This window comes from Coregonus lavaretus (assembly GCF_964263955.1).
Source record: "Coregonus lavaretus genome assembly, chromosome: 19".
Lineage (NCBI taxonomy): Eukaryota > Metazoa > Chordata > Actinopteri > Salmoniformes > Salmonidae > Coregonus > Coregonus lavaretus.
Genome location: NC_140006.1, coordinates 18023238 through 18037701, shown reverse-complemented (window position 1 = coordinate 18037701; position 14464 = coordinate 18023238). Strand labels below are relative to the sequence as shown.

At 42.5% G+C, this 14464-nt stretch overlaps 1 protein-coding gene across 1 annotated transcript in view; it reads left to right on the top strand.

Annotated features, from left to right (window-relative positions):
• The window catches only part of LOC311146575 (obscurin-like), a gene marked incomplete at both ends in the record, with an annotated part of 97377 nt that overhangs the window by 49074 nt on the left and 33839 nt on the right, over positions 1-14464 (top strand). Inside the window, 8 exons of the mRNA XM_084183093.1 lie at positions 3663-3929; positions 4141-4407; positions 4555-4821; positions 5386-5655; positions 8265-8528; positions 9195-9473; positions 9985-10242; positions 10520-10786. Coding sequence (XP_084039219.1) covers positions 3663-3929; positions 4141-4407; positions 4555-4821; positions 5386-5655; positions 8265-8528; positions 9195-9473; positions 9985-10242; positions 10520-10786 — 2139 coding nt within the window. The remainder of the gene's footprint in view (positions 1-3662; positions 3930-4140; positions 4408-4554; positions 4822-5385; positions 5656-8264; positions 8529-9194; positions 9474-9984; positions 10243-10519; positions 10787-14464) is intronic.

The window sequence follows — 14464 nt, the reverse complement described above, 5'->3', positions numbered from 1 at the left end:
CCCACTGTATCTGTGCATAATCTCACATCATTCAAATACTGCTGCTCTTTATCTGTTCAAGTGAACATAATTTGCGACTTTAGCAATGTGTGGCTCACTTTTGGATCTCTGCTTCATGTTGTGGTCCTGTTAGTCTATGTCATGTAAATCGGTTGTCCTTCTCTCAAAGTGATTTAATGGCAGTTTGTCTGTTTGAAGACTTTTTGTTGTATGACATTGGGAAGTTAAATCATATACCGGCTTTGATATTTTGTCATAGCCCTGAAACCTGCTGTTCATGCCGCCCTCAAACTGGAGCCCCAGAAGGAGGAGACGGTAGAAAAGAAGACCGTAGTAGAAGCACCTGGTAGGAATACGAGATATCTGTTGTCTGTTGAGCTCATGTCTTTTTTTTTCTTCTAGTGGGTCTGTTGAGCTCATACCTTTTTTTCTAGTTGGTAAATGTTGTAGTCACATGAACAGCTGCTCTTTGGTCAATCTGTTCAAGTGAACATTTGTGGCTTTAGCATTGTGTGGCTAATTCTTTGGTGTTCTTTTGGTGAAGTCTCTAAGCCTGCTGCTCCTACCACCCCTAAATCCGAACTCCAGAAGGAGGAGACTGTATAAAAAAAGACAGTAGTAGAAGCACCTGGTAGGAAAAAATGACAGATCTGTTGTCTGTTGAGCTCATAATCTACCTGTGCATTATGTAGTATTCACATAGGATCTGGTGCTCTTAGGCCAATCTTTTTATCACTGTGGCTCATTTTCTAGGTCTCTGCTTCATTTTGTGGTCTTGTCCAGGTGTTGAAGTTAAGTTAAGGCTACCCCCCGAATTCGCTATATTGGTATCAGAAGTGGGATGGCACCCGTGAGGCCATCGGAGAGGCGTGTACATGAGAGGGACTTGGTATAGAGAAGCGTGGGGACACACTCTCCCAAAGGAAGGGGGTAATGTAGAGACCTTAAAGGATAGATTCACCTTTTGTAAAAATATATATATATATATATATATATATATATATATATATATATCTCTGAGCGATGTTCTATCGATTCCCGGGGTCATTTCATGTTTTCATGTGTATCTGAGCTATTGCCGTTCAAGCAGGCAGAAATTCGGCCAGTATGACATAGCATTACGATAAAGCTGCTCTCACCACACTGGAAGTTAATAGGAATACGACTTTTAGATCGCAAAAACGTCTATCATACATGTTAGATTTCAATACTGGCCAATGTCATAAGGTTGTCGATTCTCGAATGAGACATTGATCATATTTCTCTGACATTCCTACCTCGAGAGATGTGTGAATTTAACAGAGGATCCACCACATTTCTCCTACAGTATTTATCTGCCTCTTAAGTCCAGAGTGCATTTCATGGTGCCGTTGCATGGCCGTTGCGAATGTCAGACTCCACTCTGCGAGACACATCAATCTGCAGGTTGAACATGGTGAGATTGTAGACTCCTAAATTGATAGTTTTGCCGTTTTAGGCGATTTTACAACTAGCTACTTCACATGCTGCTGTTTACTTTGGTATTATTGTCTGTAGCTACGTTTGCTAGCCAGCCAGCCCATAGAGAGAGTATTGCATTGTGGGTTATATAGTCGACTTGAGCTGCAACAGATTTCCACAATGATTTTCACATGTTGCTATTATAACGACAAAATAAAAGAATTGTTCACAAAAAATACTGTTCTCACATAACAATGTAAATGATAGGAATGAGTGGTTTTGCAGGGATTTTTCCTAGCGACCTTATCAAGGAGTTTGACCTCTTGGCGGTACGGTTAAGGTGTAGGCTTGACAGTCGCTGGACCTGGGTTCGAGTCGGCGCTAACCCCCAATTTGCTACAATATGTAGGGGAGTGTGGGGTAAGTTGAGCCAAAGGGGTAAGCTAAGCCACCTTTTTTTTTCATGATGCTTGTATCTAAACCAAAGTAGATAATTTTAAGATTGTTCTATACATCAGTTGGGGTCTCTATAAGATTCAGTATGAGGTCTTAAACCTAGCATGAAAGTGGATCCTTGTAGCTGTGTGGGCTAATATAGTCAAAATGTTTGCCTTACGTTAAGTTGAGCCAATGGTCATGGGGTAAGTTGAGCCAATAGTTGAGCCAATGGCAAGTTGAGCAAATTGAAGGGCTTTCTTCCGAGGTGTAATACAAGGCATTATCGCTGGGATATGAGGTAACAACAGGGCCTGGCCTATGTTAAAAGTGTTTTAAAAAAAGACTGTGTTTGTTAGGTGTTAAACCTGTGTTAAAACATGCTTAGTGTTCTTCTGCTCATTGCCAGTGTTCTTCTGCTGTAGCCTATAGTTTGTATTTGTTGGTCATTGTTCATATGAGTGGGTGGAATTTGTCGACTTTGGGCTATGTTTGCTTTCATCTGGTTTGCTCATGTGCATTTTTAAATGCAAAAATTATTCAACTCATACTGTATCTGTAATAGTTTCTATTCATTCCATCCTTCAGTCGACAAAGTACACTTTTATTGAAAATATATTCTGTAGATTTTTGGCACATTGCTACAAGTATGAAAATGTATGCACTCACTAACTGTAAGTCGCTCTGGATAAGAGCGTCTGCTAAATGACTAAAATATAAATATTGTTTTGTCTGCATAGTTTGCGATGCTTCTAAATGGTAGTTGAAAGAAAGTAGGCTAGACTGATGGTTGTCATGTGAATAGGTCAAATTTGTAGTGTCGTGGACATTGGGCTTTGTTCGATTCCATCTGGTTCGCTCAAGTGCGCAATTTTAAAGTTGATGTTATAATGAATAGATATTCAACAGATTTTTTATGTTTGTAGTTGTGTAGACACCAGTTGCTTCTGGCACCCCAAAACCAGAGACTGAAAAGGAAAAGACGGTGGTAAAAGCCTGTGGTAGGAAAGGATAAGCTTTCTGTTTCAGTAGCTTGCATTTTTAGTGTATTACAAGTTTTCTTGCCCTTAAATGGGAAGCTACTGTATGTCTTTATTTTGTTGTCTTATCAAATCACATTTTATTTGTCACATGTTTCGTAAACAACAGGTGTAGACTAACAGTGAAATGCTTATGGGTATTTTTCCAACAATGCAGAGCTTAAACATAAAGATAAAAAATGTAAATAGAAATAGTGACACGAGGAATAAATACACAGTGAATAAGAATAACGGGTAAAAATAACATGGCGATATACAGGGAATACCAGTACAATTACGAGGTAATTGAGGTAGCTATGTACATATACTGTAGGTAGGAGTAAAGTGGGGTAAATTACTAGGCAACAGGATATATTTTGCTTTCTTGTCTATTGTTGACCTTGCGGGAGTGTCCTTGTTGTAGATTCCTTGTAGTTTGATTATGATATTCCAGATGTATTCTGCATACAAAATATTTAATTTAGTCAGAGACCAGGATTCTTCATGCAGTGCTGTACATAAATCCCCTTGGTTATGTGGTGGTGGTGGGTCACACACACAAATCCTTTTTACAGCTGTTGGCCTGGACGGATGGACACCAAGCAGAGGAGGGTGCATATATAAATGGTCCTTGAAAGTGTTTACCATACATAGAGACATCGTTCCATTCGGAACTTCTTCACCATATGGTTTAGTAATATCTCTTTTTGAGGTATTGTAACAGTGGATGCAGTCTGCAGATACTTATTTAACCCTTTAATTTCTCAGCTCTTCCAGTCGTATTCAAACAAGATCTGCAGAGCCAGGAGGTTGAAGAGGGGGACATTGTTACCCTGCACTGTGAGCTTTCTAAACCTGGGGTCCCTGTGGAATGGAGAAAAGGAGCACAGGTGCTGAAGTCTGGAGAAAAGTACCAGATGAAGCAGAAAGATTGCAGTGTGGAACTCCAAATCTGTGATTTGAAACCTGAAGACACAGGAAGCTACCACTGCAGGACTAGAGACACAGAGAGCTCAGCATGCCTGAAAGTCAATGGTAGGATGATGAAGACCTTTTCACTGCTGCCCCATTCTTCACTAGCACATAATTTAAACTGGAGCACCACATGTATTAACAAAAAGGCAATAAACAATTAGTTAAAGTTATGCAACAAAACAGCTATCTTGGAATAATGCCTACCATTTTTGATTCAAGCTTTTTTGATCTGTAGACTTATAATTAATCTTTTGGGATTTCTATTTGTCAGCTCTCCCCGTCATTTTCACCAAAGAGCTGCAGAGCCAAGAGGCTGAAGAGGGGGGCAGTGTTACCCTGCATTGTGAGCTTTCTAAACCTGGGGTACCAATGGAATGGAGGAAGGGGGAGGTGGGTCTTTGCCCCTGTACCAAGTATGAAATCATCCAGGAAGGGCACAGCGCTAGGCTAGTCATCCAAAACTTAGACCCAGAAGACTCAGGCAGCTACACCTGTGACAGTGGTGACCGGAAAACCACAGCACAGCTTGCTGTGAAGGGTAGGCTGAGAAAAAAGTATTCTGTTTTAGGTGTTGTGAAACAAAATTCCCTCATGTATTAAACATATTTTGTGGTTTAGGGGCACAAGTTTGCTCTCAAAACGTTTCACTATCTCACCTCTCCCAACTTTTACCGTTCCTACCTAGCCCTGTCCGTTTACTTCAAAACTCGACTACAGAATCTAAAGTGGGACGCAGGTGAGATCGCCATCCTCCGCTGTGAGATCACCAAGCCTGGGGCCAGCGTTGTCTGGAGCCGGGGCGACAGGGTCCTGGAGTCTAACAACAAGTATCAGCTGAAACAGGAAGGGGCCATTGTGAAGCTTATCATCTATAGCCTACAAGGGGCTGACTCTGGGGAATATATCTGTGACACAGGTTACCAGAAGACCTCCTCCATGCTCACTGTACAGGGTAGGGGACAAGATGAAAATCTGCTATTGTCTTCTGCCATTCTTCTTAATCATTCTCTCTCTACACACCTCTTGAATCATGGCACTAATCTTCTAATTCACTCTATACCTACCAACCACTTTCCATCCTGAGTCATTCCCACAAGACTAATGCCACGCTAGGCTTTAGAGGACCAAAGGCCTAAAAGGGCACGGAATTAAAGCTTGGTGATCTTCATACTTTTCCTCAGTCACTTAATGCTTCCTATGTTCTTCATATCCTTCACACATCTTCCTCTGCACTTCTACCGCCGTAACCATTCCACCTGAGCGCTCTGCTGTTAAGGACAATGGTCTGTCTCACACTTCCATTTCGTCTGTTTTCTGTGTTGACAGGAGCAACCTTATGTCTTTTTCACAACCTTACTCTTAACAGTTGTCTCTGTACTGTAACTGTACTGAGTGTACATGGGAAGGTGCCTTATTTCTGTTGGCACCTAACCATTAACACCCATATAGACACTAGTGGTCCTTTAGAGTAAGATTCACATCTAACCAGTAACACATGACTGGCTTTATCAAACAGAGTTGGAGGTGACCATAGTGAAGGTCTTGAACAGCTGTTCGGTGCACGAGGGGGAGGATGTCCACTTTGAGTGCCATCTTTCCCACGAAGATGCCAAGGAGGTCCAGTGGAAGCTTGCGGACGTCCCTCTGCAAAACAATAAAATGAATCTGATCCGTGCCCAGGGCAAGGTGCACAGCCTCACCCTCAGGGGGGTCACCCAGGCTGACTCAGGCACAGTCACCTTCACCGTGGGTCACCATACCTCCACTGCCAGCCTGACCGTCCGAGGTAAGGGGCCAAAACCTGTGTTATACCCTGTCTGTTTAAGATAAGGGGTGCATTAGGCCTATTTTATATATACAGTACCAGTCAAAAGTTTGGAAACACCTACTCATTCAAGGGTTTTTCATTATTTGTACTATTTTCTACATTATAGAATAATAGTGAAGACATCAAAACGATGAAGTAACACATGGAATCATGTAGTAACCATTTTTTTTTTAAACATATATAAAAATGTGTTTTATATTTGAGCCACCCTTTGCCTTGATGACAGTTTTGCACACTCCTGGCATTCTCTCAACCAGCTTCATGAGGTAGTCACATAGAATGCATTTCAATTAACAGGTGTGCCTTCTTAACAGTTAATTTGTGGAATTTCTTTCCTTCTTAATGCGTTTGAGCCAGTCAGTTGTGTTGTGACAAGGTAGGGGGGTGGTATACAGAAGATTGCCCTATTTGGTAAAAGACCAAGTCCATATTATGGCCAGAACAGCTCAAATAAGCTAAGAGAAATGACAGTCCATCATTACTTTAAGACATGAAGGTCAGTCAATATGGAACATTTCAAGAACTTTGAAAGTTTCTCAAGTGCAGTCGCAAAAACCATCAAGCGCTATGATGTAACTGGCTCTCATGAGGACTGCCATTGGAATGGAAGACCCAGAGTTACCTCTGCTGCAGAGGATAAGTTCATTAGAGTTACCAGCCTCAGAAATTGCAGCCCAAATAAATGCATCACAGAGTTCAAGTAACAGACACATCTCAACATCAACGGTTCAGAGGGGACTGTGTGAATCAGGCCTTCATGGTCGAATTGCTGCAAAGAAACCACTACTAAAGGACACCAATAAGAAGATGCAACCTGCTTGGGTCAAGAAACACGAGCAATGGACATTAGACTGGTGGAAAGTTGTCCTTTGGTCTGGAGTCCAAATGTGTGACGCAGTGTGGGTGAACGGTTATCTCCGCATATGTGGTTCCCACCGTAAAGCATGGAGGAGGAGGTGTTATGGTGTGGGGGTGCTTTGCTGTCTGTGATTTATTTAGAATTCAAGGCACACTTAACCAGCATGGCTACCACAGCATTCTGCAGCGATATGCCATCCCATCTGGTTTGGTCTTAGTGGGACTATCATTTGTTTTTCAACAGGACAATGACCCAACACACCACCACGGGGGACCAGTATGAAAATGTATGCACTCACTAACTGTAAGTCGCTCTGGATAAGAGTGTCTGCTAAATGACTAAAATGTAAATGTAAGGCTATTTTACCAAGAATGGGGGTGATTGAGTGCTGCATCAGATGACCTGGCCTCCACAATCCCCCGACCTCAACCCAATTGAGATGGTTTGGGATGAGTCGGACCGCAGAGTGAAGGAAAAGCAGCCAACAAGTGCCCAGCATATGTGGGAACTCCTTCAAGACTGTTGGAAAAGCATTGAGAGAATGCTGGTTGAGAGAATGCCAGGAGTGTACAAAGCTGTCATCAAGGAAAAGGGTGGCTATTTGAAGAATCTCAAATATAAAATATATTTTGATTTGTTAAACACTTCTTTGGTTACTACATGATTCCATATGTGTTATTTCATAGTTTCGATGTCTTCACTATTATTCTACAATGTAGAAAATAGCAAAAATAAAGAAAAACCCTTGAATGAATAGGTGTGTCCAAACTTTTGACTAGTACTGTGTGTGTGTATATATATATATATATATATATATATAGTCTAAGGTAAAATATATATAGACTCTTATACAGTGAGTCTGCTGATCAGTACAAACCCTTTTCCATTCTATCCCAATACTTGGATCCATTCTTAATTCATTGTAAAACCTAACTTTACGAGGTAAGGGTTACAAGTCTGTTGATCAGCTCTAATCTTTTCCCATTGTACCCGATACCTGGATCCCTTTTGTCCATTCCAAACCCGTTTCATAGCCTGACCTTCCAAGGTAAAGGGTACATGTACTGTATAGTCTGAGGTAAGCAGTTATATAATATATGTATAATATGAGTCTCGTAATCACTCACCTTTTACTAGACCTAACCATTTTACCTTGATACCCGGAGTCCATTCCAAACTCATTTTACAGCCTGACTGTCCAAGGTAAGGGGTGCATATACCCATATAATGAAAGTAAAGGGTACATATACTGTATAGTCTGAGGTAAGGGGTTATATAATATATGTATAATATGAGTCTCCTAATCACTCACCTTTACTAGGCCTAACCATTTTGCATAATACCCCAATATCTAGAGTCATTCTGGATCTCTCAATTCATGGTCATCTTGTTGTGGACATCGATTGGTATAGCAGTGTATGCCATTGGTAGGCCACTTGTTCATTTCACTCACGTTACAAAATAGCAAGAAACAAGAAATCTCCCTGTTTTTGTCCTTTGAGACCTATGCTATTTGAAACCTATAGTGGATAAACATTTTTTCTAGCAAATGCTTTTTAATGTTGTATTGTTGTTTTATATGTTTCCTTTCAAGATATTGGATGTGCTTGGATGTCCATCCCATCCGTGTCCGCTCCCTAAACAGGTTAACGTCTCCATCCATCCTAACCTTGTGGTGGTCTGTATCTATCTTGCTGTGTCCCGGCAGGGGCCCCTGTGGTGTTCAAGAAGGAGCTGGAGAGCCAGGAAGCAGTAGAGGGAGGCAGTGTCTCCCTGACCTGTGAGATCAGTGCTGAGGGCAAGGTGACCTGGAGAAGGGGATCTGTGCTCCTCACCCAGGGGGAGAAGTATTCCATGGAGCACACAGGTTCTACCTACATCCTGATGGTTCACAAGCTAAAGGTCGAAGATGCTGGAGAGTACACCTGCGATACCGGGGATAAGCAGAGCACAGCCACCCTAACAGTCAAAGGTAATGAAGCTTGGCTGTATTCATGTCTGTCTCTGCTGGTTTGCTGTGACCCTACATTATCCTCTGCTTTCATTCTGTGTGCCAACGGACTAAGAACTTCCTTCTTAATGTTATTTTACTTGGATTTTGTTGTAGCCAAACTTGTAGTAACCTGTTTTTTAAGTGTAATGTGTGAGTAAGCGCATAGTTTTTGGGGTAACAATAACATTTTAGTTGATCATGAAATATAGGTTTCGTAATCAATGTGTGTTTTTGCGTTTGAACCGCAATCTATTTGCCATGTTGGGGACTACAGAATGTATTTGTGTTGGTTTTGTTGTCATATTCAGACCTATACTATGTATTGTGTCAGAGATCGTTTTTTAAAACTTATGTCTACCTTCCTACATGTTAGCCATCACGTAGGAAGTGAAAATGTGTTTTTGTGTAATATTGTACTCTTTAATTGAGAAAGAGTCCTAAACATAAATAGCCTCTGCAAACTCCATGAACTGGTGTCTCCTGGAGTGCAATTGTGTATCCTCTTTAGATCTCACTTTTAAATCGGGATACCAATGGTGGTGCTCTAATGCTGAGTGTTTCACCTTAATGAATCCCCTGGGAAACCCTGACCCTGGGAACCTTTAGATCTCTCACTCCCCCATCATCACATTAATTCACCTCCAGAGTCTGTACGCATCACTCGGGAGCTGCAAGACATCACAGTGACCACCGGCCAGGATGCTGTCTTTGCGTGTGAGTTGTCCCAGGAGGGCGTGACCAACGGAGAGTGGTGGCTGGGCGATAACCTCCTCCAGAACAACGACCTGAACCAGATGACCTGCCAGGGCCGGGTACACCGGCTGACACTACAGATGGTCACCACTGACGAGTCAGGGGACGTGGCGTTTGTGGTGGGCGAGGAGAAGACTGTTGCCTGCCTACTGGTGGAAGAGAAGCCCAAAGGTAATAGAGATGTTAACGGAGACATTAAAGATGGCCTCCTCTTCCTCACCTATCTCCATCTCTCCATCTCTATCTTCCATCAAACAGCTTTGTCTTGGCACGTTAGAACACCCTTTGTTCATCTGCTGTGCAACATCATCCATTCCATCCTTTCTTTAGACGTGTGTTGGTCATCCTCCTGGCTTTTCTTTTTATAGTATCTTTGTCTTTAAAGATACTATAAAATGAAGTTGACAACAAGACGTTTGTCACTGATATAAACATATCACTTTGCTAACTTCAGTATCAATTTGAATATCAATTAAGTGATAAATGCCTAATGGTCATAGTCTTTATGGTTATCATTGGCATGCTACTGAAAGTTCATACAAGGCATTTTAGACCTGTGGAAAAAGAGACACATTAAATACTGCCCATATAAAAACTGTACAAGTTTTACATATACATGACACTTGACACTCAAAGTGCATTACACTGTATGTACTTAGCTTGGGATTTCCAATATCTACAGCCTTAATCCTAGAGAAGCCTCACGATACAGTGGCCTTGGAGGGTGAGACAGTCACCCTGTCCTGCACCGTCTCCGACCCCACGGCCACCGTCACCTGGAGCAGGAATGATGTGGCCATCAAAGCAGGACTCAAGTACGACCTGCGGAAGGATGGAGCTCTCCTGCAGCTCCGCATCCACAACTTGGAGATGGAGGACTCTGGAACTTACTGCTGCGATACCAGGGACGCACAGTGCACCGTCACCTTGATTGTGGAAGGTAAAGAATGATGCCGGTGCTAGAAAAGTTTGGACCCTCTGCACTGCATCTAATACCACAAAATTGTTACCAGCCCAAACCTCACAGTGAATGCTCTGGATCAAGATAAACTCAGGATGAGTTCCCCCAATAATACTCTTCTTGACTGTCTTGCCCTCTACAAACTCCCATGCACCCAGTCTTCCATCAACATACACTAACAGAGCCATCTTACTCCCCTGTACACTACTTTACGTCCTCTGTCCGACACAGATGTCATGTCTCCTACTTCCACCAGGTGCCCCGGCATTCTTCCAGAAGGAGCTGAAGAACCAGGAAGCCCAGGAGGGTGATGATATCACTCTGCACTGTGAGCTCTCCAAGGCGGGCGCTCACGTGGAGTGGAGGAAGGGAGGCGTAGTCCTCCAGGCTGGTAAGAAGTACGAGATGAGACAGGAGGGCTGCATTCAGGAGCTCCACATTCGCAACCTAGAGCCAGAGGACAATGGCTACTACACCTGTGATGCTGGAGACCAGCTCACCACGGCGTCAGTGGCAGTGCAAGGTATAATGTCACTACACCGTCTGTCTCTGAGAGGGTCCATTTCTGTATGGTCTGGTCTTTTCTTTTCTCAAGGATGAAGGAATTAATTCCTAACGGTTTTAGATAGCCTTTGTGGTTTCAACAAGTGTACTGTATGTTATGGCAGCAAGTTAAAGCTGATCAGTTGCAGGATGGAATTTAAGTTTCCAGTCTTGATGGAATACATATGGTTAAAGGGATAGTACACCAAATTACATAATGACACATTGGTTTCCTTACCCTATAAGCATGGTATGACAGTAATCCATGCTTTGGGTTAGTTTACCTGGCACATGCTAACGTTTAAGCACAAATCCCATTCAATTAATGGGACCGACATTTTCTGCGCATTAACAAAATATAGATTGTATCATGGAACGTGTAGGAAATAAATAACCTAATGAAGTGTGTAAGGATGCTTGCCTACTTAAAGTCAAAGTTTAAGTGAGGAATGAGACAGGTCAAGGTCGAAGTCATCTTTATTATCCCAAAGTTTGGCATTGTGAAAGCTTGGGTGAGTTGTGTGACTGTGAGTAGCAGTATCTGAGTGTCTGATTCTATCTCCACTACTCTTCAGAGGCAGAGGTCCTCATAGTGTGTGGTCTAAAGAGCACCAATGTCTTTGTGGGCGAGTGGGCCACCTTCTCCTGCCAGCTCTCCCACGGTGTGACGCCTGGGGAGGTGCAGTGGTGGCTGGATGGGTACCTTCTTCAGGACAGCCCCTCCAGCGAGATAGGGCTGAGCCAGGGCCACGTCCACACCCTCACCCTAAAAGACATGGCTCTGGACACCTCGGGCACAGTCATGTTCAAAGCCAGCAGCCTGGTGTCCTACACCAAGCTCTTTGTCAAATGTATCAGGGAGGACTGGAGGAGCTAGAGGGATTGAGAGGAGGAGGAGAGTGACTTCTAAATTGCCATCTCTTTTCTTGAGACCATGCAGCATCAATGCTCATTATACACACACACTGGGGGACTGTCAATGAAAGATTTTTGTTATACTTTTGGTATACTTTTTCCTCTGAAGAAAATCACCAGTGAAACTTGTGATTAGATAAAAAAATATATATTTATTTAATTTTCAGTGACCACCAGAGCATTAGACTTAGACCCAATTTCAATAAATTATAGATATACAGTAGGAAACCACATTGGTAGTACAATAAGAATGTTTACTCGTTTCACACGTTTTGTCCAAGGCTAATGTTAATCTTAACAGTATTATGTAGGTGTCCTAAAAATAGTTCAAAGCTCCTAGTGGGAATGACTAGATCAGTAGCTAATTACTTTTTGTGCCTCATCCATGCATGCTTCCATGCATGATCATACATTTGAGTCATTTCACTGAGTTAGAATGAGAGTTTTCATGCTGCATGCTTTTGATAAGACCACAACATACAGGATGGTGCAGCACTAGATTATGTTTCCACCAATTTCTTAGTGATATGCAGCAAGAGCTATGTCAGTCAATGAGGATTCACACCCTTAGTTAAATTGTGTAGCAAAACATTTAGCTAATAATGGCAAATGGTACCTAACAGTTGTGGTTTACAGATACAGTGGCTTGCGAAAGTATTCACCCCCCTTGGCATTTTTCCTATTTTGTTGCCTTACAACCTGGAATTAAAATAGATTTTTTGGGGGGTTTGTATCATTTGATTTACACAACATGCCTACCACTTTGAAGATGCAAAATATTTTTTATTGTGAAACAAACAAAGAAATAAGACAAAAAACAGAACTTGAGTGTGCATAACTATTCACCCCCCTAAAGTCAATACTTTGTAGAGCCACCTTTTGCAGCAATTACAGCTGCAAGTCTCTTGTGGTATGTCTCTATAAGCTTGGCACATCTAGCCACTGGGATTTTTGCCCATTCTTCAAGGCAAAACTGCTCCAGCTCCTTCAAGTTGGATGGGTTCCGCTGGTGTACAGCAATCTTTAAGTCATACCACAGATTCTCAATTGGATTGAGGTCTGGGCCTTGACTATGCCATATTAATGTTTCCCCTTAAACCACTCGAGTGTTGCTTTAGCAGTATGCTTAGGGTCATTGTCCTGCGGGAAGGTGAACCTCCGACCCAGTCTCAAATCTCTGGAAGACTGAAACAGGTTTCACTCAAGAATTTCCCTGCATTTAGCGCCATCCATCATTCCTTTAATTCTGACCAGTTTCCCAGTCCCTGCCGATGGAAAAACATCCCAACAGCTTGATGCTGCCACCACCATGCTTCACTGCGGGGATGGTGTTCTCTGTGGTTGATGAGAGGTGTTGGGTTTGCGCCAGACAACATCCCCATTAGTGAGCATTTCTCCTACGATAATCCATCCACCTGACAGGTGTGGCGTATCAATAAAGCTGATTAAACAGCATGATCATTACACAGGTGCACCTTCTGCTGGGGACAATAAAGGCCACTCTAAAATGTGCAGTTTTGTCACACAACACAATGCCACAGATGTCTCAAGTTTTGAGGGAGCGTGCAATTGGCATGCTGACTGCAGGAATGTCCACCAGAGTTGTTGCCAGAGAATTTAATGTTAATTTCTCTACCATAAGCTGCCTCCCCCAACGTTGTTTTAGAGAATTTGGCAGTATGTCCAACCGGCCTCACAACCGCAGACCTAACCACGCCTTCCCAGGATCTCCACATCCGGCTTCTTCACCTGTGGGATCGTCTGAGACCAGCCACCAGGACAGCTGATGAAACTAAGGAGTATTTATGTCTGTAATAAAGCCTTTTTGTGGGGAAAAACTCATTCTGATTGGCTGGGCCTGGCTCCCAAGTGAGTGGGCCTATGCCCTCCCAGGCCCACCCATGGCTGCGCCCCTGCCCAGTCATGTGAAATCAATAGATTAGGGCCTAATGAATTTATTTCAACTGACTGATTTCCGTATATGAACTGTAACTCAGTAAAATCTTTGAAATTGTTGCATGTTATATTTTTGTTCAGTATATTTTAGTCATAATGTACAGTTCTAGTAAGCACCCACTCTAATATTATTCAAAAAGTATTGAAATCTTATCTGCCTACTGTAGTATATTCACATTTAAATAGATTGCATATGATGTAGTTTTAATAATTTTGTGGCAGTATGTGTGATGTATGATTGCTGTTAAGAAGTAATGTGTGCACACGGGTAGTAATTCAAAAAGAATAAAAGAAAGTATGTGCACAGAGTATTTTAACTGAACTTGGTTTTAACTTTGTAGTTCTGTGGGTACAGTAGGACAGATTTGACCTGTAAACAAACTTTGCTACTTTATGTGAGCCTAGAGAAACAGCAGTAGCTGGAAATTGCAGTATAGGGCAGTGCTGCTCCACCCATCCACCCTGGCTGGCCACTTTCCCTTATTTACTCTCAGCCTCACTTCCACCCTACAATGCACCACCCCTAGCCTGCAAGCACTAAAACTATCTAACCCTTCCTGCCTTTGCTCTGTAAGTATGGAATCTCTAGCCACCCATGGGCATATTTCCCCTTTCTCATTGGTTGGTTAGTGGGCAGTAGTTGTGTCCAGCTCCCCCTGCCTCTTGAGACATTTGGGCCTTTCACTCCCCCTTCAGTTTGGAGTATCAAAAACAACTGTCACAGAGTAAACATTCACATTCTGTATTTAAGTGCATACTGTATTTGGGCACTGAGTGCTGCATCCAT